We start from the raw sequence: 24172 nt of genomic DNA on the forward strand, positions 1-24172 counted from the left end.
TGTTATTTGTTAAAGGAAATGTTTATTGAGAATTACGCTACAGAAGTTTTTCTTAAACTTTGCAACACTGCTTCCTTCCAAAACAAAAGCAGACCATTTCAAATCCCTGCAATTTGAGAAATACAATGCATGTATATAAACCTGACCTCTGCTATTGCTTTTATGGTAAAACACTGGCTGCCTCTCACTAATCTGAATTTCTTCCACACCCTCTTTCACAATGTTTTTCATGGTTCTTCTGGCTGAGTAGTTTCCACAATTCAGAATACAAAAGGTCTCAGTTTAAAATGGAAAATTAAATGTCACTGCATCAGTGTGTGGTGGCAGACCTCAGGAAGGAAAGCTTTTCCCTTCTCAATGAAATTTCTGAATTTATTGAAAAGAAAACAGTTGTATTTACAGAAGAAAAACAAATATAAAAAAAAAAGACTAACCAATATAAAAACATTTTTAAAAAAACCATAGTTAGGGTTTTTTTTTTTGGGGTTTTTTCTTTTTTTTTTGGTTTTTTGTTTTTAACAGCCGCAGCTTATAAAGGCAGAAGCTTAATCAAATATTACAGAAATAGTTTGGAGTTTTGTTTCTTTCGTTGGAGAGTGAAGAGTGACACTGCTCCTCTTTGTAGAAACACAAAAGTAGACGTAGCACAACCCAGCATAAAGAATGGAGATGGAAAGAAAAAGCAAAAAAAAAGCTCACAACACTAAACATCTCAGTTTCACAAAAGTTTGCCACGAAATAATTTGTTTCTGTAAAGTTGTGCTAAAGAAAGAAAATGGACTTACTTAGCAAAAAATGTTTTTACTGTCTCTAAAAGGGCTTTTTTTATTTATGCTTTTATGGGTGTGAGAGAATACTTACTCGAGAAAGGTCTGAGGAATCATAGAGTCAGCCATAACTTAAGGCAACACCTAAAAAAAGGCGAGTAAATCGGGCAAAGTATTAAAGTAGTAAAGGGGGGTAAAAAAAGAAGGGTCTTTGGAAATTCTGGATATGTTGGGGTAGCTCCTTCATGTCAAGTAGTTGCCATGTTTCATCACTGGGGCCAGAAACAATGACTCAACGTGTCATGTTTGCTACATCAGAATTAATTTGCAAAATGTGTTTGCATCTCATGAAATCTATTTTCCTAAGGAGGCAAAAATCATCTTAATTCAAAGTTCAGACTTTGACCAGGCTTGTCTAATGTGCCACTTATAAACAAGATAAAAAAAAAAAAAAACACAGATGATGCTCAATTGCTGCATCAACAAGACTCGGTCACCACAAAACTATATGATGCAAAATCCTGCTTCCAGTTTTTATGCTGATGGCTTTTAATTCATATTTAACAAGAAGCGTCAACCTTCTAAGCTATCTAATGTCCTCAAACTATTTCTGTAAAAGCGAGACTCACAGCTTACGTAGTAAAGCTCAAGAAATGACTGAGTCTGTACACACATAAAAAAAAAACCTAACTCAGATTCCCTGAGTGTGATCCAGGCACAGATGTTTACATCAGTCCAAAGACTTCGTAGCATCAGTTTGTCATTACAAGAACTCATCTGATAACGTCTCCTGGGACTCATGATTAGCACCAGAGAGTTGGATCATGTTTATATCCCCTGTGCTCTTGAATGTGTAGAGTTCATTATCCACCATCCTGCGGTCCTGAAAGCCGAGGCTGTCTTGTCGGCCGATGGGGGTGCGTGGACGGGGTGGGATGAAAGTATCAGATGGGTCAAGGAACGTCTTGTAATGGTCCACCTTGGGCTCTGGATCTGGCTCCTTAATTGCAGGCATCGCTCCATCTGTGGGACCCATAAAGGTTTGATAGGAATCTGTCGGCATCCCTTTATAGTTGTCTTGCATGCTGTCAGAACAGGTAGAGCCACTCAGCAGGTGGCCATAGACCATCGTGTCATCTATGTACTCGTAGACATGGGATTCATTGTCAGATCGGGTTTTAGTAAAATGCCTGTCACCTGGGCGGAATATATTGTCCTTGCCCATGTAGATGGAAGACTCCTTGTTTGTTTTTGTTTTCTTTCTCCTGGTGAGGATACAAACCACAAAACATCAAAATAGTTACAACTATGTGAATCTATAGACAGATAAAGGTCTCTAGCTTCTAACCCCCCCCCAAAATCTGCTAACAACAGCTCCACAACTGTAAAACCAAAATCAACAATCCCGATCTCTTTAACTAAGCCCCACTTTTAGGAATTATGCAGGTGTACTCACTTTCTGATACAGCATACAACAGCCAGAACTATGAGCAGAAGCAGAAGAGCTCCAACTAACCCGAGGATGATGGCCAACAAATCTGTGGAGGGAAAACAAACACCACAGAGTCAATTCTTAGTTTATGAAATGAGGACATTTTTTGTGTATGAATAAACTAAAGTTATTGCTCACTGCTTTTTCTCTGGAGAACAATTTTGGTCACAATACCAAAGTGTCGCTCCTCTGGGATACAGTTGGACATGTTGAGGTAAAAACTATGTGGAACCAATAAATTGTTCTCCATCTCCTCATCCTCCCTGCGGCTCATGAGCTCCTCTTCATACCCCAGCATCTTGACCGTCAGGGAAGTGTGTATGTCCTCACATCTGGGCAGGCTGATGTTGACAAACACAAGCTGGGCTTGGTACTGACTCGGAACAGAGACAATCCAAGATACAGTGGACAATGACTTCATTCCCAGAGGCCAGTTGGGGGTGGCCAGCAGGGTGGGAGATGTCATCGAAGGGTCGACTCTGTAAATGACGGTCTCTGAAAATGAATAGAAACACTGAGTCTCAGAACCGAAATCTATCTGTGAGCATCTCCGCTGGTTGGAAAGCTAAAAAGCATCCATGGTACAATAGTGCCCCCTTGTGGAAGCTAGAAGTAAAATGACAACATGAGAGCAAGCAATTACAATTACCAAGTATTTGCTTGATTCACTAATTAATCAGTCACTGAATTTTTAAAAAGCTCTTTCTGTTTGATAAAACCCAAAGATACAGAAACTTTTCACACACAAACTAAGAAAAACAGAAAATAAAGTTTCTTCTCAATGTCCCAAGATCAAAGTTAACACAGAGGCAGTGGAGCATCAGCTGACCTTGCCACGACATGTCTGCACTGCGCAGAGCACACAAGCTTTTAAATGTCTTTTATTTTCTTTGGCCTTCCAATAAACACATGTGAGATGCTAAATAGTTTTCAGAAATCATAACTCTTCTGTTTATTTGTTTAATTCCATTTGCTATTATATGACTGCTGATGCAGTTGGGAAGCACTTTGGCCAGCTGTTGCTGTTTTAAATGTAAATAAAGATAAATTTGACATTGACAAAAAATTATACATAGTAGTATCAATAACTTAATAATCTGTTAATAAACTGATAAAGTAGTCTAGTAATAATTCCACCACTTTGGTTTACAGTTTTAAATATGACCATTATGGGTGTTGAATGTCTTTTCTTGGCAACAAACTCAGAGCAAGTTTGAATTTGTTGCATTTAGATGTTGACGTACACTGTAAGTGAATTAGAGCAATTAATCTGTTTTTTTGTTTTAATGTGTTGTATTATCATCTGTTAATTACCTGGTCGGACAGTAAACTTAACACAGAACAACATGGCAGCAAGCATTAACATTTCAAGCAGCAGACACAGAGCAATGTCAGCTTAAAATCTGAGTCATTTCTAACTTAGTTGGTCTGCCATTTGTTTCTGGACAACAGGTTTAGCAGAGCTGTGTCATCGTGAACAGCTGCAGCTGAAAAATGACACTAGTGAAAGCTGTGAGACCAAAACCAGGACAAGAAATGTGGAGACCAAAAAAATCCACAGAAGGCATTATATAATTTTTTCCTTTCTTTTTTTCTTTTTTAAAGAAATTATCTCCATTTCATTTGTGCTTTTGGTTTGAAATCAGGGGCCTGTACCACAGAGCAGGTCTTAAAGTGATACTACTTCATTTTCAGACCTTAAAACGTTACGGCCCACTGACATTTATTATGAGCATTCCAGATAGCTATCATTGCCCTGCAGCATCCAGAGATTCAAAGAAACTGCATTTCACAACTTTTCTTCCTGCTGGAAGCGTCATGTGACAGTTGTGTTTTGCTTTACAGCACCGCTTACATTCCAGCAACTTCCGACTCATTTCATCAGACAATCTGTCACAATCGAATCCTAAAGAGCACAGTAGCTACATCCAAGACAGGAAGCAGTTTAAAAAGGAAGGAGTTTAAAATGTTGACCACATGGATGCATAAATTAATTTACTAATTAATAGTCTATCACTGTAAATGAGTAAGTAGATTAGTTTTGCAGTTGTGTATATTTTGTAAGATGCAACACTGGCAGTTTTAAGTTGTCTTTGCACCAAATAAAGAACACACTAAGTTTTAGGTCATCCAGGCTCTAAAACATTAAGTAAAAAGGGTCTTATTTATTCATATACTGATTAGTTATTATTAGGTTAAATTAATGTGGATATAAATATTAACATAAAGACTTTTTATAAGTTTAATACAGTGCACATACTGCAGGAGAATACAGCAAGGAACCATTTCATGTCTTTATGCATTTAATGAAAGCTTAATGTTAATAAGTAGCTTCTCAAAGTGTACTTGAGTCTTTAAAGAGTCATTAAGAGACTCCCTTAATGGATGTACACTGGTGTCTCTTTATTTTTCCATTTTTTTATTGAATTGATTGGTCAGGGGGAAATGCTTTTACATGTGTTGATCTCTTGACTCAAAACCTAACCTGCTCCAGCTAAGTTGCTATGGCGATGTGTAAACCAGCTCTTTAATAGTGAAAATCTTTAATGTTACCTCAGTGAGACACTGATTGAACTTTGTAGTGTAATGGAGGGGAATTGAATTTTAATCTGAAAATGAAAGCTGTCTCACTTTCTGAGTTACAGACACAACTCAGTACAACCTGCAGAAACCTGCAGGCGTTGCACTGAAGCTGCAGCATCTTAAGAGGAATTCAGCATCTTGTATGTGTCAATCTTTCTACATCTAATTGCTTCTTGCTAAATCAGTCTTCATTGTACTTGAGACTTTTTAAGTTTGAGTCGTTAGGTATTGCTTGTTTTTGGCAAATTTTATTTAGGTGCATTATTTAAATTCAAACTTTTCACTCACAAAAAAGTTAAGTGAACTTCTGCAATCACAACCCCTAGTTTGGGAAACATTTAGGCAGTTTGTCTTCAAATATAATTATATTCTTACATCCCTTAAAGTTTGGTGAGCGTAATTGTGCTTTTTTTCCTTCACTGCATGACATTAGGTGCAATGCTGTCTTATTTCACCTTGAAATGAATTCAGTTCAACAATGTATTAAAGTGACTGGTTATTAAAACCGCTAAGAAAGGACAGCAGTTTGACATTTTGCTAGAATGATTTTTTTGACTAATAAAGTATAATATAATTTCAACTATTCAGCAGGCCAAATAGAGAAAAAAGAAAAATAAAATCCTGGCTTAAAAATTCCATTTGTGAAGAATTTATCACTTCATCACATATTAAGGGACATTTTTTAATAATATAAAATAAATAAAAAGATAATAGTCTAAAGTGCAATTGATTAGTTAATTGTAAAATGATGAGCACATTTATAGGCAATTATTATAATAACATATATTATTATTTTTAAGCTCAACAGTAGATATGTTTTACCTGAGATTTCCTGGCTGAAGCTGACATTAAGGAAAGGTCCTGAGGTCTTTTTGAAGTCCTGAGCTGTGGCTGTGATGGAAACATTGCTGTGCACTTGAACTTTCTGGATCATCCCGTTCCAGCAGAAATCTCCAACAGAAAAGCCATCGTCCTCAGCCACGTGCAGTGAGAAAGACTGATTACACTCCTGGCCCGGCAGGATCTGTTGGAGGCTCCCTGTGGGAGACACCAGATCAACCGTGCCATCCAGAGGGATGCTGACATTCCATCTGAAGCTGTGGAGGGGAATCGGCAGACAGGAATCCAGTGTGGGCACAGTGAGGGTAGTTGGAGGGCATGTCATCACATTTTGGCACTCTGTAACCAAAAGTACAAGTTGAGATGAAAAATTTTAAGTTCTCAAGAAAAAGAGCCAGCTCACAGATTCCTTGATATCGCTACTTGCTAAGACTCAGATTAAATTCTGCAGTTCTTGTTCACACAAGAACTTCACAGTAGGAAATGTGATCTTAGAAAAACACTCTCACAGCTGGAAATGTGAAGGAGGCGGTGCGGGTGTGAACTATGGAAAGAATTGTTTTTGAAACACACTGAAAATAGCAGGGAAGGCTTCTTGATGCCCATTACTGAATTGAGATGAACAGGTGTCTATATGCACACAATAGCAAGGAATAAGCAAAAAGTTCCAAACGGGTCAGGACAAGAGCAAAATGAAGCAGCATCTGTCATCAGCCTCCGTACTCTCTAAACTTACTCAATAGCAGTAAAGGCTCTGCCTTTGCTACATTCATGTAATTTCACATACCAACATTCCAGGGAATTTCTATGTGTAAGATTTCCACAAAAAGTCTGTAACAAATATTGCTCCTGAGCATCTCTGACTCCATGCATGTATGACAAAAGCTTTACAGCCAATACAGTTACATGTACAGTTGAGTTCAGCTACAGTTAGAGCTTGACCTAGCTCCAACTATGATCCTTGTCCCAAGACTTTCTGCTGCTTCCAACATTCTCTAAGAGCCAAGTTCACTGCACAGACAGTCTTGAAGTTACTTGAAAATGGATTTTATCAGATAATGCTCAGGTTATGAAACCAGGATTTTATTTATTTATGTCTTTGTTGGTCAGCTACCATCTGGTGACCTGCTAGCTTCTATAGCTTGTTTATTTTGACATTTTCTTTTCTTCTCCCATTGGGTGCATATCTATCTTCTCCCCTCAGATAACATCACACACTAATTTTAAGCTTAATCTTGACTCCATGCTGCATTTTCGTTGTAATAAAACAAAGTGAGGTCATACTATTACTTATCCAAGCCAGGAGTTACTAACAATACACATCTTAACAACAAATGTTCTTCTTGGCTCCTGAACAACACAACAGTTAACTTCTAACAGTATTAATCCTAAACTCTGCAGCATGTGTGGAGCTTCCAGACCAGGGATGCCCAGTCCCAGCCCTCAAAGGCTGCTGTCCTGCAGGTTTCAGATGTTGCCTGCTTCGACACACCTGACTCAGATTAATAAGTCATTAACAGGTTTGGGCAGAACTTGACAACAAGCTATTGAGAAGATGCATTTAATTTGAATCAGGTGTGTTGGAACTGGTAAACATCTAAAACCTGCTGGACATTGGCCCTTGAGGACTGACACTGGACAACACTGGCCAAGGCACATGTTGCTTGACCTCCATTCATATCTGGGTGTGTCACAGTTTCAATCCTGGTCCTTGGGGATCACTGCCCTCCATGTTTAAGATGTGACTGAGCTAAATAGTGCATTAGCAGGCCTGCAAAGAAGCAGTTCAATTAATCTGAATCAGGTGTGCTGGAGTGGGAAACATCTGAAACATGCAGAGCAGTGGTCCTCAAGGACCAGGATTTAGAAACGCTGTCGTAGAGCTGTACAAAGTGAAAACAAGACTTGTGGGTAAAGAACAACCATAAACATGACAAGTTAATTGGTGAGCTTCAAAAGAGCCGTTAGCTCTGAAGGGAGCCAAGCTAGCCATTTAAGTTAAGCTAGCTCTCTCAACTGTAGCCTTATGTTGACTACGTATGACATTAGAGTGGTATCAGTTTTTAAGTAAAAATATAAATGTCTGCATGCTCAACTCAAATTTTCTACTGAACCAAAAAAAAGCAAAACAAATAAAAAAAACAACAACAATGCAATAACTGAAAATGACTAAATGCATTGATAAAAGCCAAGGGCACATGTACATTATTTTACTTATTAAACATGTGTATTAACCTTTTTAGTTATAATACAATCTTTACACAATAAAGCTACTAAATACAATCAAATGGTTTCTTTAATATACAGATACATACATTACATTTCTGTTAACAAGAATCTGAGAATATTTGACCTCTTCAGAAACAAGTAAATGAGCTTGTGAAGAACATTTAAGAAGTAAAAAATCTTACCAATAACTTTGCTGGCAGTCAGCCGAACATCATCATTTGGACAGTCAAGGAAGGACAAACTGGCTTTGGTGCCTGCAGCCACATGTATCTTCTCTGTAACCTTGGAGTCTATGCTCATCTCACAGAAAGGGTCAGAACCCACCTTCTCAATTTGCAGAGACACTCCTTGAAGTTTGGTTAAATCCACAGTGCACAGAACTAACAGAGAAACAAAAGACAGTATTTTGGTGAGACTTTGCTATATTAAATCAAACTTGAACAGCTATATAGCTAATCGTCATTTTTATTTAGCTCCACTTTGTAACTTAAAAACATTTTATTTCTGGCATTTTCCTCCACTGAAATAGTTAGAGGAATGTGGATCTTTAGAGCTGCTGTAAATGTGATTAAATTTGAGACAAATTAAGATTAAATAAAAAGAATACAACTTAAAATTTGATATTTAAAAATATCTAAATTGATTTTATTAACTTAGTTGTTTCTATTTAATTTAAACGATCTTTTATAGAATTTGCCTATTTTTAAAACAGAATTTTTTTCCTAATCGCTCCTTTTTTCCAACAAGTTTAAAAATGTACAGTACCAGTAAAAAAAAAAAAAAAAACATTCATATTTAATGGGTAGGTGTGTCTCATTTTTTAAATTTTGGTACTGTAAATGTGACCCTCAAGAATAGCCATCTTTCTCTATTGAGTGAATTTCAAAATGATAATATAAAACAAGGAAGGAAAGTTTTTTCAACAAACACAAAAAGCAGCAAATTAAGTGTTTGCTGTTTGGACAGCTAACGGTCCACAATAAACCAACAAAGCTGGTGTCCACGGTGGTGAAAAAAAAAGGAAAAGGTGCTTTACAACAACAGTGAAAAGAATCCACCAAAATCACTTTATCCTTCTTATGTATTAAGATTCTGATAGTTGTCAAGCCTCATATTTTAAGTTTTCATCGTCAGGTGTCCAAAAACAGTGTTGCGCTATCTGGTGCTGTTTATAATATTCAAGTTTGAGCCGTTCTCTTAAAGAAAACTTTTTAAAAATAGGAGAAGCAGCTACTTCTTCACAGTGAACAAAAATCAGCAAAAAAAAAAAAAAATCACCTCATCCTCCTCATTTATCACACGATTAACCACTCAGTCGTTGCATCTGACATTGTGGTCCACACTCCTTACTGAGCTCTGATGGGATTTATTTACACTCATATCGGTACTTGGTATCAACAAGTACTCAAATGTGAGAACTTGTACTCATTTTTAAAAAATGTGGTGCACCCTATTTTTAAGAAGCATCGAGAACCTTATGGAAAATTTAATTTAACCTGAAATTGGACTAAATTTAGGGCTCCCCCTTAGAGTGTCAGCTGAATGTCTTTAGGAGAGCTCCCCTTAGCTTCCCTGTAATTCGACCTGTGTTTACACATTAAGCTGGATTATTAAACCATAAAAACATGCATGACAAAAGGCAGCAGAATGGAAGAGTAACAGTACTCATATTTTTTTAAATATTTTAAGCAATTTCATCAAAAGTCTGATTAAAACAGAAACAAACACAAAATGCAAATACAAAAATTTCTAAAGTCCATGCAAATGCATTACATGACTGTTATTAATTAAAATTACTCTACCTGGATGACCACTTCTCATTACAGAGACTCTGTAGCTCAAACTGAGTCCTTGTAGCGTTGTGTTGGTTTCACAGTTCTTCAGCACCATATTAAAGTTGCCCTGCTGATGCTGCGGTTGAGGATCCGATAGGGTCAGTTGGGTCACCTTGTCGTTTTCTTTTTCATACTTCACGACCACATCGTCCTTCAGGCATTCTGGATTAGTGTGCCGAAGAAAACGCATTGTGTAGTTGTGCATGCCAGGCACCGTAAAGTTCCACCGCATTTGCTGCATGTCAGGGAAGTCTCTGGGATAGTTGGGTGTGATAAAGTTTGTCTCTGACACACCTCGTGGTAGCTTGACTTTCACTACGGCTGCAATTTTGGAGAGAAAAATAGAAACATGAAAAGTAAGACATCTATATCTTTTGGAAGCTTCTGTCTACAAGATGATGATGCCTTAAGTTTGCTTACAGCTTCAGTTTTTAAAGAGGTATATCAAAGGACAGCAATTCATTTTCATTACAAGAAACCATATTTATGAAAGACTCATAGAGCAAATGGAAATGTGGATGAAATCAAACCTATCTATAATGAGAATAAGCAACAAACTACACAACTCTATGGATAGCTGTGGGTGGCTAAAGAGTTTGGATCAGGCTGAAATAAATATACTGACTGGACAACAAAAAGCTCTTTCAAATTTTAACAGAAGCAGCTCACTGAAATATCCCAATATATATATATATATATATATATATATATATATATATATATATATATATATATATATTGAGAATGTTTTACTAATACATATTGACCCAGAAGATGAAGCCTAATGACTTTATAAATAAAGTTTGGTTTGAGCCATTGATCCTAAGACTTCTCCTACAGCAGCACCATGGGGTTCGCACAACCTGTGTTGCTGTAATGTACAAGGCTTAATTCAGGAAGTAATGACACTAAAAACACCCTTAACAAATGTTAGCATGCCAGCACCTTTAACTAATATACCATAATGCAGCCACTTGAATCTTTAAATTTCCAACCATGAAAGCAGAATTATTATATTATAAAATGTATGCTTTCCCCCTTTAATAATACCAACAACTTGTAAGTATCATGCTTCTGTGGAATGAGTGTTTTACCAATAACCCCTGCAATACTGTTCTGTTGGATTCACTCTGGTTTTGAGATTGAATTACTGCCTTGTGTGGATCAGTCACAGATGTTTGACTGGCACCTAACAGATAAACAGAACTGAATTTGAGTCTGGGGCCAGGGGGGATTCAATATCACCAGAACCTAACTCCGTCTTTCAGGATGACTACAGTCTTCCCCATAAAGCCAGGATCATCAGTACCTCAAGAATTTGAGCCTAGAGAAGATGGGATGATCTGTCCAGATCTCAACCATATTAAACACGTGTGAGATCAGCTTAGACTTGCTCTACATAGAGTGACCAACACAACCATGCTAGTTTATCTTCACAACTCCTGGTTGAGGAACAACGGGATGCCATCCTACAGTGAAATGTGACCATTTGGGTGAGCAACATGAGGGGCAGGTACCAAGCTGTGGTGGCTGTGTATGGATCTTCCACACGCTACTGAGGTCTCTGATAGTTTAAAATTAATTACAAGTAAAACTTGTAAAGCTGGTATGTTCCTTTACTACTGTGGGAGAGTACAATCACCCAATTCACCAAGAAACTCAAAACAAGAGTGAATACCAACAAGAGAATGCACTTTTTTTTAGGGCAATACCTACATAAGCACAATTCTTACAGGTTATACCAGCTGGTCTTTATCTTCTGGTTTTGTATCTTGTATTTCAGGAAGTAAGACATTTGATATATTAGGGTGTATCAGCCCACTGGGAGATGGAAGAAATAATTAGTGTAATTGAATTTGAAAAACTCCTGTAATGGACTTACTGCCTGACTCAGGTCCAACACTGATTTTGAAGTCAACAGGGTCCAGCTTTTCACCCCCAGGCACCTGCAAAGACATCCGGCCCTTGAAACGCACCACTATTGTTGTCACACTGCCTCCTTTGCAAAAGGTACCAATAACCACTGGGCCACTTCGCAGATAGTTAACAAGAGAATATGTGTGGCTATCCGGACAGGTCTCTTCATTGGGAATCTGTCGCATTCCTGGCTCTGGGAAATCAAGTTGAAAAGTCCGTGGAGAGGCAACTTTTAGGTCCCAGGTGAAGGTTCGGTTGAAGTCTGGGAAAAACATGTTCTCGGCCTGAACAATATTGCCAGAGCAGATAGTCTCCTTGCAGTCTAGACACAAAACAACATCATGTGAGACAGAGGAGGGATTTTTACAAGAGGGTAGCTACACACAGTTAAGATGAACGTATGCGCTGCTACAACCAGGAAAACTTTCAATGATAATCTAAAACAGTCAGCGAGAGAATATTTGTGACGTTTGTGGCAAGAAGACTCAAATTAATCTTATACATAATTAAAATAAATTAATAATGAAAATAATGTCCAGAAGCAAACAACCATTATTTAAAATAAGCATCATTAAATACACATGACATATATCTGCTACATCAAATGCATGTAAATACAAAAAAAAAAAAATCCTATTCCAAGTCATTTGACACCAATTTCACAACCAGCAGGAGATAAAACAATTTTAAAAAATATATTTTTTAGATATTCATACCTGTGTTGATCTCCACACTATAGACATTCTGAGGTTGAGGACATTTAAATTCTACTGAGGTGTTGCGAGGATCAGTCAGTTGTTGAACTTGTGGATCACATTTCTGCTCAGACCCCTCCATCACACACACACTGCAGACCGGTCCTTCGACCACCCTGCTGATGATGACGATGGTGTTGGGGTCAGGGGTCACAGAGATCATTCTGCTACCTAAAGATCAAACATATCATTTAGAATCTGTAAATTTGAAGTATGCTGCATCCATCTTAATAAAGTTTTTAAAAACACATTGAAAAGGTCTTTGTTTGTACTTTTAACTTGTGCTCACCTCTTGGAGCTGCTTTGACACTGAATACAGTCTGATCAACGCTGACTCCTTTGGGTACTTCAACGGTTACAGTTGTTGCTCCATGCAGTTTCAGATGAGACACTGTCCCACCTTTGCAATAGCTATTAGTTCCAATTTTACCATCGCTTTTGGCTGTACTTACTGTGTACTGCAAGGCATTCTTACAATTTTCTGAAGTAGAAATGCCTTTCAGTCCATCAGCAGGAAAGTCTAAAGTTAAAACAGTATTCTCTGGAACACTTATATCCCACGTTAGGATTCTTTTGAAACCCTCAAAGAGACTGGGATCAACTTCAGCTGTAGCAAAGCTGCAGGAGCTCTGTGTGCATTCTGAGAGGAAAAAAAAAAAAAGTTATATTAAAGAGTCAAGCCTTTACAACATGAATGAGAATGACTCAATCAACAATTACACATTTATCTTTCTATTAAGTCAGTACTTACTCTAAAATTACCAATACCACATTCCTTTGGTTATTAAATTAGACTATAACACATAGTCTGTTACCTATTGCCTTTTTTATCTTCACACTGTAGTCATCCTGAGGTCTCAGGCAGCTGAACTCTACTGGGAGCTTTTCAGCGCTGGTCAGTGTCTTTTCTGTTGAGCTACAGTCAGGAGAGGAGCCATCACCTGTACACGCCTCACACTCTGACTCCTGCAGGTCCCGGCTCAGGACTACAGTTGTACTGGGACTGATGGTTACGACCATTTTTTGTCCCTCTGAAAAGGGAAAGAAAAAAAAAATATTTATTTTTTTTATTGTTTTTGTTTTCTTTTTTAAATAAATTCTGCACATGATTAAGATTAAGATTAATACCACATGATATCTATGCCCCCAAAATGTAGCTATTCCTTGCTCATTAGCTTAGCATAAAAGTGGAAAACTGGAAGAAACTTGAGTCACACTCTGAATCTAACTTTTAGCACCTCTACAATGCTTATCTTACAAATAAATTAGAATAAGGTTATTATTTTAATTTGTAAAAATTATACCAATCTAGCTGCTTATAAGTAATTTTATATAGAAAATGTGAAGGTACATCTCACTGTGCTACAAACTAGGATGGGAGCATCTCACATTACCTCTGTAAAAACCAGTTGGCCGGTTAGATTTTTGGTCTAGCTAAAACAGTCAAATCTACTGGAGACGGTAAAAGATGGAGAATAAAAGCTATGAGTTGGACTTTGAACCTTAAAAGAAATAACTGAATAGATTTGTTGAATGCAAAATCTAATTAACGAGCCAATTTTGTGACAAAATCTGATCCCCTGCAAAATCTGGGACCCATCATTTCATTCTATGAAACACTTTGTTGTTGTTGTTTTGTTTTGTTTGTACATGCAGTGGATAGATGCGTTTTTTGTTTAGTTAGTTGTTGAGTCAGAATTCAGAGTCTTTTGTTTACAAAAAAGCCTTAGAGCAAATGTGAACGCACTGTGGCATCTAAACACACTGATGCATGATGTCAACTTCACATTCTCTACAGTATTTGGTATTTTTTGTAGTACCAACCATCTTGCCTTACTCTATATGAAATTAAACATATTACCCAAAATGCTAAACCTTTACTCTAGCTATAGCAAATTAGCAAATAGTAGTATAGCCTGGATATATGTAGCATAGCCTGCTAAATATAGCATCCTAAACTGCACTATGACTGACAATAAAAACTTTACAGATTAAAGTATTCATTAAATCTTACTATTGCAGACACACAGACACTAAATGCATTAACTGGCCTCAAATGTATAACAGCTGATGTACAGTACCAGTCAAAAGTGTGGACATACCGACCCATTTAAATCTGAATGGGTCAGTGTGTCCAAACTTTTGACTGATACTGTACATTCAGTTAAAACAAAATTGAGTATGAAATCTTTAAAGAAGGTCTGAATGCAGAAAGTTGCTCTTACTCAGTGGTCCAGCAGTAGCCTTAAACAATACAGACACCGACCCTGGCTTGGGCTTAACTCGTAGAGATAAAACACCTTGGTTAGCCAGGTGTAGTTGGTTCATAGTGCCACCTCGGCAATACTGAGTGGGGTTCTTGGTTTTAGATGGAGCCACTGAATACTGAAATCCATCAGAGCAAGGTTGTGATGTCTCAATCAGTTCATCTCCATAAATAGTCAAAGTCACGGCTGTCTTCTCAGGAGCCTTCACCTCCCAGACAAAGTTTCTGGTAAACTCTGTCAGGATGGAGGAAGACATTTGTTCCGTCTCAGGGTTGCAGGCATCTTTGGTGCATTCTGGATAATAATGTAAGACAAGAAAGTTCACATGTTTGATTAAAACAGTTACATTTGGTGCACTCTAGCCAGAGTATTAGGAGTACAAAAGCAATGCACTCAGTACTCCTATCCTACTATGTGTGAGCTAGCATCTCTTTATTCTTGGTATTAATTAAACAAGATCTTTTACCCATGAACACTAGGGAATATCTTAAGAAAAGGGTGCAGAATTTGACTACTGTTGATACCCATGTTGCATGTATGCACTGACAAAAAAAATCTGAGTAAAAAAAATTAATAAAAACAACAGTGGGAAGAGTATGAAGCAAATTATTTGGTTTAAATTTTACTGAACAGCTCTTTCACTCTCAGATTGTTTTAATTATTCTTTCAAATAAAACTGACATTAACATGCACATTTTATTGCTAGATGAATTTGACCTAGTATGATTTCAGTCTGACAAACATGTTTATGCACCTACAGTTGCTATTTTATACATTATTAAAGAAAAAATGAGCAATGAAGCTTTTAATCTAAAAGCAGCTTAATGAGCTGCTGAGCAGGAAGCCTACACACTGCAAAGGCCAACAATGGATCCGATTTCAGATCAGGACCCACAATTTAATGTGCTTTTCCTTCCTCAGTCATTCACTAAACTTTGCCTGCTAGGTTTTGTGTAATCTTAAAAACAGATAACCAAAAGAGATATAGCCCTGCTTCAACTATTTTTCTTAAACTATTTGTGAAATGTTCACCACATGCATCACATTATACTGTAAAATCTCACCAATGGAACGAGTAATGATCACAGTGTAGGACTGATCGATGGGTTTGGAGCAGTTGAACAGTAGTTTAACTTCAACTTCAGGTACCAGAGAAACAGAGGAGCTGCAGGAAGTCTGGGTGTCGTTCACCCCACTGATTGTGCACACAGCACACTGAGCCAAAGGCAGCTCGGTGGACACAGTCACCACTGAGCCTTTGTCTGGTCGAACTGCTGTCTGCAGGCATTCTAAGGAGACAGATCAAACATTAAGTTAGTTAATCTCATCATTACTTTTAATTTCATTTGGACAGAAATCAACAAATGCTCAGTTGAAAGGAGATAACGTTTTCATTCCACACTGAAATATGTAAACAGTGTTTTCACTGACATTTAAGTGGTTGACTGCTGATGACAGTTGAGCAAGCAGGTTTTCCAAGCACACCTATCAAGTCTACTGTAATCGCATGCCATAGCAAATTAATCATACTCTTGTTAAGCATGAGTCATTTTGCCTAAAGAGAAAAAATCTTGCAGGGTTAATGCAATTTCTCCTATTGAAAATCTATGTTTTCCAATAGCAGATGAAAGAATTAAGGTTATGAAGCTACATTACAGTTTTGTTTTCATCCTTGTTTTGTTTGAAGATGGTTTCAATTCAGTCTTTTCCCTCTTCTTTCCCAATTAGAAACATAATGCTAATTGTAGGTTGGGCCTCCATTTGCTCTCAAACACATTTACATCTCTGAGATTCTGCTCTGTGTTGACTTTTCTTACACAAAACATGTTGATTTCAGCTCAACATTCATCACCTGTCCTTTACATTTCTTACAATTTCAGATAAACATCTGAATCTGGCGACTGCGGAGGTTACTGATGTATGCAGTCACGTTCATAAAACCAGTCTGGTGTAAAGTTTGCTTTCTGACTGCATTAGCATAGCCAATAGCAGATAGCAGCAATGTTCAGACATCAGATATCAGGAAAGCATTTCAGCTACCAGCAGCATGGATTGTTGACATAAGGTAGGCTGAATGATGCCTTATATGCTGTAATGTCCACAATTTTAATCCAAATTACAACCATGAAATGCATTTATGGAACACTCCTCTGTTGATCTGAACTAAATAACAACCAGCATTACATCAGCTGTCAGCAACTGCTTTAACTCCTCACTTTTCTTCCAGTCTTGACTGAAAACATTTTGATCATTTTAATTCATTTGTGTTGGAAGTTTATCTGAATTTAGAATAACTTTATAGCAACAAAGAGGATGGATGGAGTTGGTTTGATACAAAACACTGGGTTTGGAAGGGTTGAAGGAACCACAGGTGAAATGAACTAAAATTACTTAAAAAATGTCTTTTAAAAATGTTATTAAATAAATCCACCATGGTGTTGCAGTCTTCTTCCAGAAACATTAAAAGGAGATGAAGTTGGGGTGAAACACATTAGAGTTAAATCTTGTGATAAAACGCCCACCAGATTGATAGCTCAGCAGCAGATTGCTGGTCAATTATTAATGAGGTTGAGATGAATTCATGCCTCCAGGAAGCTCAATAAACGCCTCATAAAATCATTTGAAAATGGAGGACTAAACGTCAGAAATGGCTTTTCTTCATTTCAGACTGATAATAAGCGTCAACACCCATTTGTCCAATCACTAATGATCAATGTCGCTTCAGTGTCCTCATCCTCTAAAGTCCTTGGGACAAACCTGTAAGCACAGTTGGTTGTGCACGGAACGTAATAAACGTTCAGATGAGGTCAGTCTGCTCATATCTCAGTGGTGTTTCACCCACAACCGTCAAACGAACACTTGTTTTCAAAACGACTTTCAATTATTTTCGGACATTTTAAAAACTGACACCCACCGAAATAGATCCAGAAGACGCGTAAGCATAGCTTCCACATACAATATACATAAGATAGTTTTATCTGACGAATGTTACTGCCTTACCTGATGTGTCCAAAGCTGCCAAAAATATCAGCTCCAGGAGCGCGCATGTCGCACAGACACGCAAGTTCACAACAAATACCATTTTAACTGATTTGGGAAAATGTAGAAAAATATTATAATAATAAATTTAAAACAAAAACCTTTAAAAACCGAATTTCCGGGGTCACTTTTTCTTCCATACACTCGATTGCATTTTCAGTGACTTTACTACAACAGCGTCGACGCTGACAGCCACTTCCTCCTCATTACCTGTGCGCAGCGCAGCAGAGGGCGTGGACCACAGGTGGACGACCTGTTCAAACTTGACGAGATCAGACCGTGCCGTTGTGCCGAGCCAAAACACCACAACAGCCACTAGTTTAATAAGATTGGAGTCGTTGTGTGACAATCCTTGCTGTGCGGCACAATGGGCGCCCTATTTATAAGCAGTCGAACATGCCAAAGATGGTTGGCATCGTGCTGTGTATCCCCAAAATGAAGCAGGGAAAGGGTGTGGAAAGAGCTTGAAGCAGATATTTTATTGCGTTTGGATGTTTATACACAGAATGATGAGCAGTAACGCCCTGATATCAATACAGGAAACACAGGGGGAAAAGGCATCTTAATATGAAAGTAATCATAAATAAATCCGCTCTGACTTGTGGGTCCTGACTTAAAAGACTTTACAGAAAGTTATGGCTGTTCAAACAAATGAGCAAAATATGTTAACATGGTAAAATCTGGTTGCTCCCGACCAGCCGCATTTTTCCAAACAGTAAAATTAGGATTAAAAATTAGATTAACAGTGCAGGTCTACATTGTGAAAATGTTTCTAAGAGTTGCAAAGGCTCTCTCCTGCCACCACACGCCTCATGACGTAGACATTCCTGCAAAGAAACACACCTGAAGGCAAGACCACTCACAAACATCCACATTACTGTTACTTTTTTTTCTTTCCAGTTGCAAATGCTCTCCCACATATCAATTCTCATTTATATCCAAACGTGATTAAGAATAACCCAAAAACAGCTTTATTTTAATTCACGTCTGCATCAGTCTTTCAACCAAAGTCCACTAGATGCACCATGCAGGAATAAAACAAGAAAGAGAAACCTTTTTAAGCAGGTTTTGGTTAAAGAAAATCCACCAGACACACCTATAAAAATGAAACATACATTCATGTTTTTGTTAAACCAGTCTGACTGCTGGCAAAGTGGGCGGTGAACTGGAGTCAGACAACTTCAGTGTGTTCTCTTAAACAAGGGACCTCAGTGAAGAATCAGCAGCTGTCAGGCCTCCCCTCCCCTCCCACGTAACTGTAGATTCAGAACAGCCAAACATTTGCTGCAGGGGGTTTCACTGCCAATGTTTGTTTTCTGGATCCTCTGTAGAGGAACTGAGACAGATATGAGACCTAACCTCTGAGCTGATGCATGTAGGGGAATCATAGGTTCATATGACAAAGATGGAGAAATTCTTAGTCAGATGCTGAAAGTACCAAAGTCAATTCTTTTTATTTCTATCACCATTTAGCACAAAAAACAATCTGATATTTAAAACTAGGTACAGTCGCTGAAAAGGACAAACAAATCAAAGGGTAGAGGACATTAATTACCACTAACTGTTCAGGTATTAGCCAATATTAACATATTGCATACTGTAGCTTATATTATTTGGTGTTTACCTGACTTTAGTTAATGACTGATAAGATCAATCCACCATCCACCAGGAGGCAGTAACACAGAAAATGATCATACAGCTTTAGGCTTCCTGTTTAGTGTTCTCTAACAATCAGAGGCAGGCAGTGGAGCCTGAAACATCGTTCCAACACTTGTTAATTCATTTGAATCTGATCAAAAATAAATGTGGTCTAAGTTTTTCTTTTTTCTGTTTGTGAACAGGGAATGACAAGGCTAATTCCAGCACCTTAAATTAACACTAATGTGTTTAGAAAATGTATTTACCTTTTTATAACTTTAAAGCTCTGCTTTTACATTTGGTAATGTAGAGTACACTCTTCAGTCGTAATAGTGGACCTTGTTAATAATTTGTGGTTAAGTAAACACAAACAAACAAACAAAAAACATTGGTTAAGATTTTAAATTATTTTAGTTTAAGTTAAATGTTTTGTTTCTCACCATATGTTGACAGAAAACTAAGCTGTGGTAATTTTTTATGTTTTGAAGAGACCCACTGCTCCACTACTGAAGAACATCAATGTCACAATTTTAATTAGAAGGCTGATAAAGGGATCTGCATGTAAACATGAAACAAACAAGCCTAATTCAAGAAGAAAAGTCTATGTCTGAGTCCATATGTGGAGGTAAATAGTAAAAAAAAGTTACTATTTTTAGTTCAAGGTTCAAGTGCTTCTTTCCATTTTTGACACTTCTGTTGCTTTTTGTTTAGGTTTAGGCACCAAATCAGCCTTGTTACACATAAAAAAATTATAGTTTAGATTAATATAACATCAGTTTTGTAATCACACTAATAGTTTGTCAAAGACCAGCGTAGGTTTTCACACCTCAGAGAGATGTAATAAATATGAACCTACATATGTGGTTAAATATTTAAACATCCACTCTTTGTTAAAAAGATCTTATTGAGGTTAAAACTTATATTTGTAATTACAAACAATAAAAACAGCATCACTAATTCAAACAGGAAAAAAGAAACAAAAAACAAACAACTATTGCATTTAAATGTAAAAAGAAATCTAAAATAACAAATGAGAAGATGTTTAATACACACCATGGCAAAAATATGTTTTATTTACACAATATGTTGGCTGCTTCTGTTCATTGGCCTGTAGCTTGCTCACACGTGTCCTAAACAGAATTTCAGTGATTTTACGACATCAGTTTGCCTCTTTTAAGACAAATATTTGACATAAAGACACATGTGATGATGAGTAAATATACATTTTCATTAACCTACCTAGTTCTGTTTAACTGGATAAATATTATGTGATTCCAATGTTAAATAAACATATAAAACTTTTCAAATATGCATGTACTTAGTAATAGTTCTTTTAAAAAAATGTAAGTTAAATGTTAAAATGGTTCTTCACAGATTCAAAGCTTCCACTCTGGTGTAAAATTATAACTTGTATGTAGCTGTAATCCCAACAGTATCTTAACACTGTTCTTATTTTGTATCACTTGACAGTTGCCCCCCACAGGGCAGCCACCATGGAGGAGTCAGGGGGTCTCAACACTTTCTGCCCTCTAAGAAGAACTCCAAGAAGCAACACCCATAAACCCAGAAAGCAGCTCCCCTTACAGCTGTCTGCACCGAGCATAAAATTAGATCCTCAGTTAGTCCTTCTGCTCCAGACAACTGGAGGAAAACTTGGAGAAGATGGATCCCAGTCACAGCCCCAGTCTTTACTTTGGTAAGAATGGATATGATACCGTGCCAGATTGTTATTCAGCCTGTAAATGTGAGCGACTGCAGGCCTCACAGCTCCTTGTGTTTCCTCTTCATCTTGCATATTGTTTGCTTTCAGGAAGTTGTACAAGATGCAGTGAAGCGGTGTACGGCTCAGGAGGAGCCTGTCAGGCGATGGGACGTTTATTTCACAACTCATGCTTCACCTGCAGCGTTTGCAGTGAGTCCTCATCGTGTGTGTGTGGATGTTTGTGAAAAATAACACCAGCATGTTTCTATTTTTTTCTCTAAAAACTTCTACCAAATTTATATAAGTGCACTTTTCAAATAAGCTGTTCCCGAGATATTACTTGCTTTTAATAGTATATTTTACAAAAGTCACTTTAATTGTTTCCTAATTGATATTAAATTTAGCAGATACAGATTTTTTTGTTATCTCTGAATGATCTGATTGTTACATAATATGTTTTGTTTTTACTTGAATCGGTGTAGCTGTTGTGTACATCAATCACAGCAGCTACACCTGAAAAGAAATATTATTTGGTGTATTTTTTGTTGCTGTTGTTGTCACACAATTGCAATACTTAACCTTAATCAAGTATATAACTTATTATTAATTAAGAAACTGATAATATTCCAAATATTATCCAATAATTATTATTATTATATAATAATACCAATCATTAAAATGCTACATTGGTCAGGCTATGACCAGTATTATTATCAACTTGTCACAGAAAGTAAGGAAATGTGTGATTGGTGGATTATTTCTCCCCTTTAATAATACCACTTCATGTTGTGCTGCATATGATTAGAAGGCCTGATTAGCTACCTTTATAACAAGGTATAACTTGTAAGAATCGTGCTCCTGTGGAATGAGCAACACAGCTAAACGTAAGGGTAGTCCCCCCCAAACGTGCCAAAATTCTCTGGAAAAATTTCCTGTTGATATTCAGTCTTGTTTTGATATTCAAGTGCTGACAAGTGTGTTCCAGTCACAGACATATGACTGGCACCTGACTGGCTCCCAACTGATAGACATATCAGAATGAAATATCTGGAGCCAGTAGCAATCCCATATCTCCAGAATCTGGGACCTAACTCCATCCTCTAGGGCAGGGCTACTCAATTCGGTCCTATGAGGGTCGCAATCCAGCAGGTTTTCCATGTATCCCTGTACCAACACACCTGAGTCCAATTAATGAGTCATTGTGTAGAACCTGATTGGCTGTTAGAACCACCTAATTTGACTCAGGTGTGTTGGTGCAGGGATACATGGAAAACCTGCTGGATTGCGGCCCTCGTAGGACCGAATTGAGTAGTCCTGCTCTAGGATGACAACATTCTCCCCACAGAGTCAGGATCATCAGAGAGTACTTCCAGAATTCAGACGTTGAGAGTCCAGACTGCAGGATCAGCTTGGGTGTGCTGTACATGCCAAAGTAACCCCTGGTTGACCTTTAACAACTCCTGGTGGAGGAATGGGATGCCACTCCCCACATGTTTAGTTGTGCTGCTCATTCCACAGAAGCATGATTCTTACATTGTTAAGGTGAGTGATCAGGCTATGTATATTAGAATAACTTTACTTTCTGTACTAAGTTATAACTTTGCTGGAACTGATTCTAAATTACAGTGTAAGGACTAATTGGAGGTTTAAAATTTTGGTGAATGTGATGGTGAAATTGATATGTTGTTATAAAATCAACCTGTTCTCACTCTCTTGAAGTGTAATTTCTTTTTGTACAGACATTTCTTCTTCTTGTATCTGAACACTCATTTCAGTCCTATCAGCTGTTGTCTGATGTCTTTATTATTGCTTTCAAATAGAACTCAATATTATTTAGTTTAGCAGTATCATCTGACAGCTGCTAACACACTGCAGAGCATTGGACTTCAGTATTTAATATGGTGCAATGATTTCAGGCAGAAGATAGTTAGGCTATAGATAGACACTGAAGATGGTCACTTATGACTGTGTGTTTGGGTTTGTCGTCATGGCACCTATCAGGCCTCTCCCTGATGGTAGAGTACAATTAAAGGATAATCTTAACAGCTGACAAAGAACTTTTTGTGTTTTTAATTTGTATATGGTGAAAAAGACACTTGCCTCACATTCTTCTTCATTTTTGTGCCTTTTTAATTCATGTCAGATAAACAGCTCAATGGGAAGCCATATTTTACAGTGTCAGGACTAATCTATTGTGAGGATGACTTTTTGGTGAGTGTGTCTTTTAATTGGTTACAGTTTAACAGATCAATGTGATTTGCGTAAGTTTTTTGTGATTTTTATTTGACATATTTTGTAGTTCTCTGGAGTTCATCCATCTCAGGAAGTGTGTAACAGCTGTGGGTGTTCAGTCTCTGACTATGTAAGTATTTACTTATTCATATGCACGCATTTTATGAGTTCATGAATGTGGTATCACGTAGATCTCATGCTCCTTGATCAGGTCCTGCAGGCTTGTGGGAAATCATACCACCCGTCCTGCTTTCGCTGTGTTGTCTGTGGACAAGAGCTGGAAGGCCAGGCTTTCACTGTTGACTCAGACTCCAGGGTTTACTGTGTCAGTGACTACCACAGGTGAAATTACAACAATGGGCCAAGCCTATTTATTCACACTTGGGGGGAAAAAAGGGAAAACCCTGCTAAACAGGCCACACAAGACATAATCACACTTCACTGACTGACTCCATATCTCAGTTTCATTGAGACTTCTTCATGGTTTCAGGGTCCAGGCTCCCAGCTGTGCTGCCTGTGGCATGCCAATACTGCCAACAGAAGCAAGTTTAAAATTTTATTAACAATATGAATAAATTCAAAGCAAATTACCTCACATTTAAGTTTACAAGAAACATTTCTAACCATTTATTTTTCTTTGATTGTTTCAGGGGTCTACAGAATCTATTCAAGTGGTGTCATCTAACAAGTATTTCCACATGGAGTGCTATAGTGGTGAAGTCAACCTCATTTGAAGAAATTAATTAAGAGCAAGTTTATTGCTGGGGTATTTTGCACAATTCTTAATTTTAATAAAGTCACTGCAGTTCTGACAGTAGTGTTTTTCTGTTTATCTCGTCTCGTTTTGCATCGTGTTACTTAGATAAAGCACATTAA

At 37.5% G+C, this 24172-nt stretch overlaps 2 protein-coding genes across 3 annotated transcripts; one reads left to right on the forward strand and one right to left on the reverse strand.

The window, feature by feature from the left end:
- Nucleotides 1-2: 2 nt before the first annotated feature.
- On the reverse strand, nt 3-17906 carry cdcp1b (CUB domain containing protein 1b). 2 transcript variants are annotated; one of them, XM_042011755.1, is made up of 13 exons: nt 17686-17906; nt 15750-15974; nt 14644-14979; nt 13234-13449; nt 12708-13058; nt 12380-12589; nt 11632-11985; nt 9714-10076; nt 8094-8291; nt 5665-6021; nt 2398-2754; nt 2224-2305; nt 3-2032 (listed from the first exon to the last, which is right to left on the reverse strand). In XM_042011755.1, exons 1-13 carry the CDS (start codon nt 17765-17767, stop codon nt 1531-1533), a joined length of 3633 nt encoding a protein of 1210 aa, XP_041867689.1. In that variant the 5' UTR covers nt 17768-17906; the 3' UTR covers nt 3-1530. The 2 variants fall into 2 exon arrangements, with proteins under 2 accessions (XP_041867689.1, XP_041867690.1); XM_042011756.1 differs by having other exon boundaries at nt 9714-10067; nt 11629-11985.
- A 2971-nt stretch (nt 17907-20877) lies between these two features.
- Nucleotides 20878-24104, forward strand: limd1b (LIM domains containing 1b). Its single transcript, XM_041967160.1, has 7 exons — nt 20878-21058; nt 21173-21274; nt 23208-23275; nt 23364-23426; nt 23508-23638; nt 23787-23838; nt 23947-24104. Exons 1-7 carry the CDS (start codon nt 21025-21027, stop codon nt 24028-24030), a joined length of 534 nt encoding a protein of 177 aa, XP_041823094.1. The 5' UTR covers nt 20878-21024; the 3' UTR covers nt 24031-24104.
- The last annotated feature ends 68 nt before the right edge of the window (nt 24105-24172 follow it).

Source organism: Melanotaenia boesemani, chromosome 17, assembly GCF_017639745.1.
Source record: "Melanotaenia boesemani isolate fMelBoe1 chromosome 17, fMelBoe1.pri, whole genome shotgun sequence".
In the NCBI taxonomy this organism is placed as follows: domain Eukaryota; kingdom Metazoa; phylum Chordata; class Actinopteri; order Atheriniformes; family Melanotaeniidae; genus Melanotaenia; species Melanotaenia boesemani.

Excerpts from the sequence above, each read along its gene's own strand:
- cdcp1b (XM_042011755.1), bottom strand. The coding sequence starts at position 17,767 with ATGGTATTTGTTGTGAACTTGCGTGTCTGTGCGACATGCGCGCTCCTG. Across the intron at positions 15,975-17,685 it reads GGCAGCTTTGGACACATCAG|AATGCCTGCAGACAGCAGTT; the intron begins GTAAGGCAGTAA and ends CTGTCTCCTTAG. Across the intron at positions 2,033-2,223 it reads GTTGTATGCTGTATCAGAAA|GAGAAAGAAAACAAAAACAA; the intron begins GTGAGTACACCT and ends TATCCTCACCAG.
- limd1b (XM_041967160.1), top strand. The coding sequence starts at position 21,025 with ATGGATCCCAGTCACAGCCCCAGTCTTTACTTTG. Across the intron at positions 21,275-23,207 it reads CTTCACCTGCAGCGTTTGCA|ATAAACAGCTCAATGGGAAG; the intron begins GTGAGTCCTCAT and ends AATTCATGTCAG. Across the intron at positions 23,639-23,786 it reads TGTGTCAGTGACTACCACAG|GGTCCAGGCTCCCAGCTGTG; the intron begins GTGAAATTACAA and ends TCATGGTTTCAG.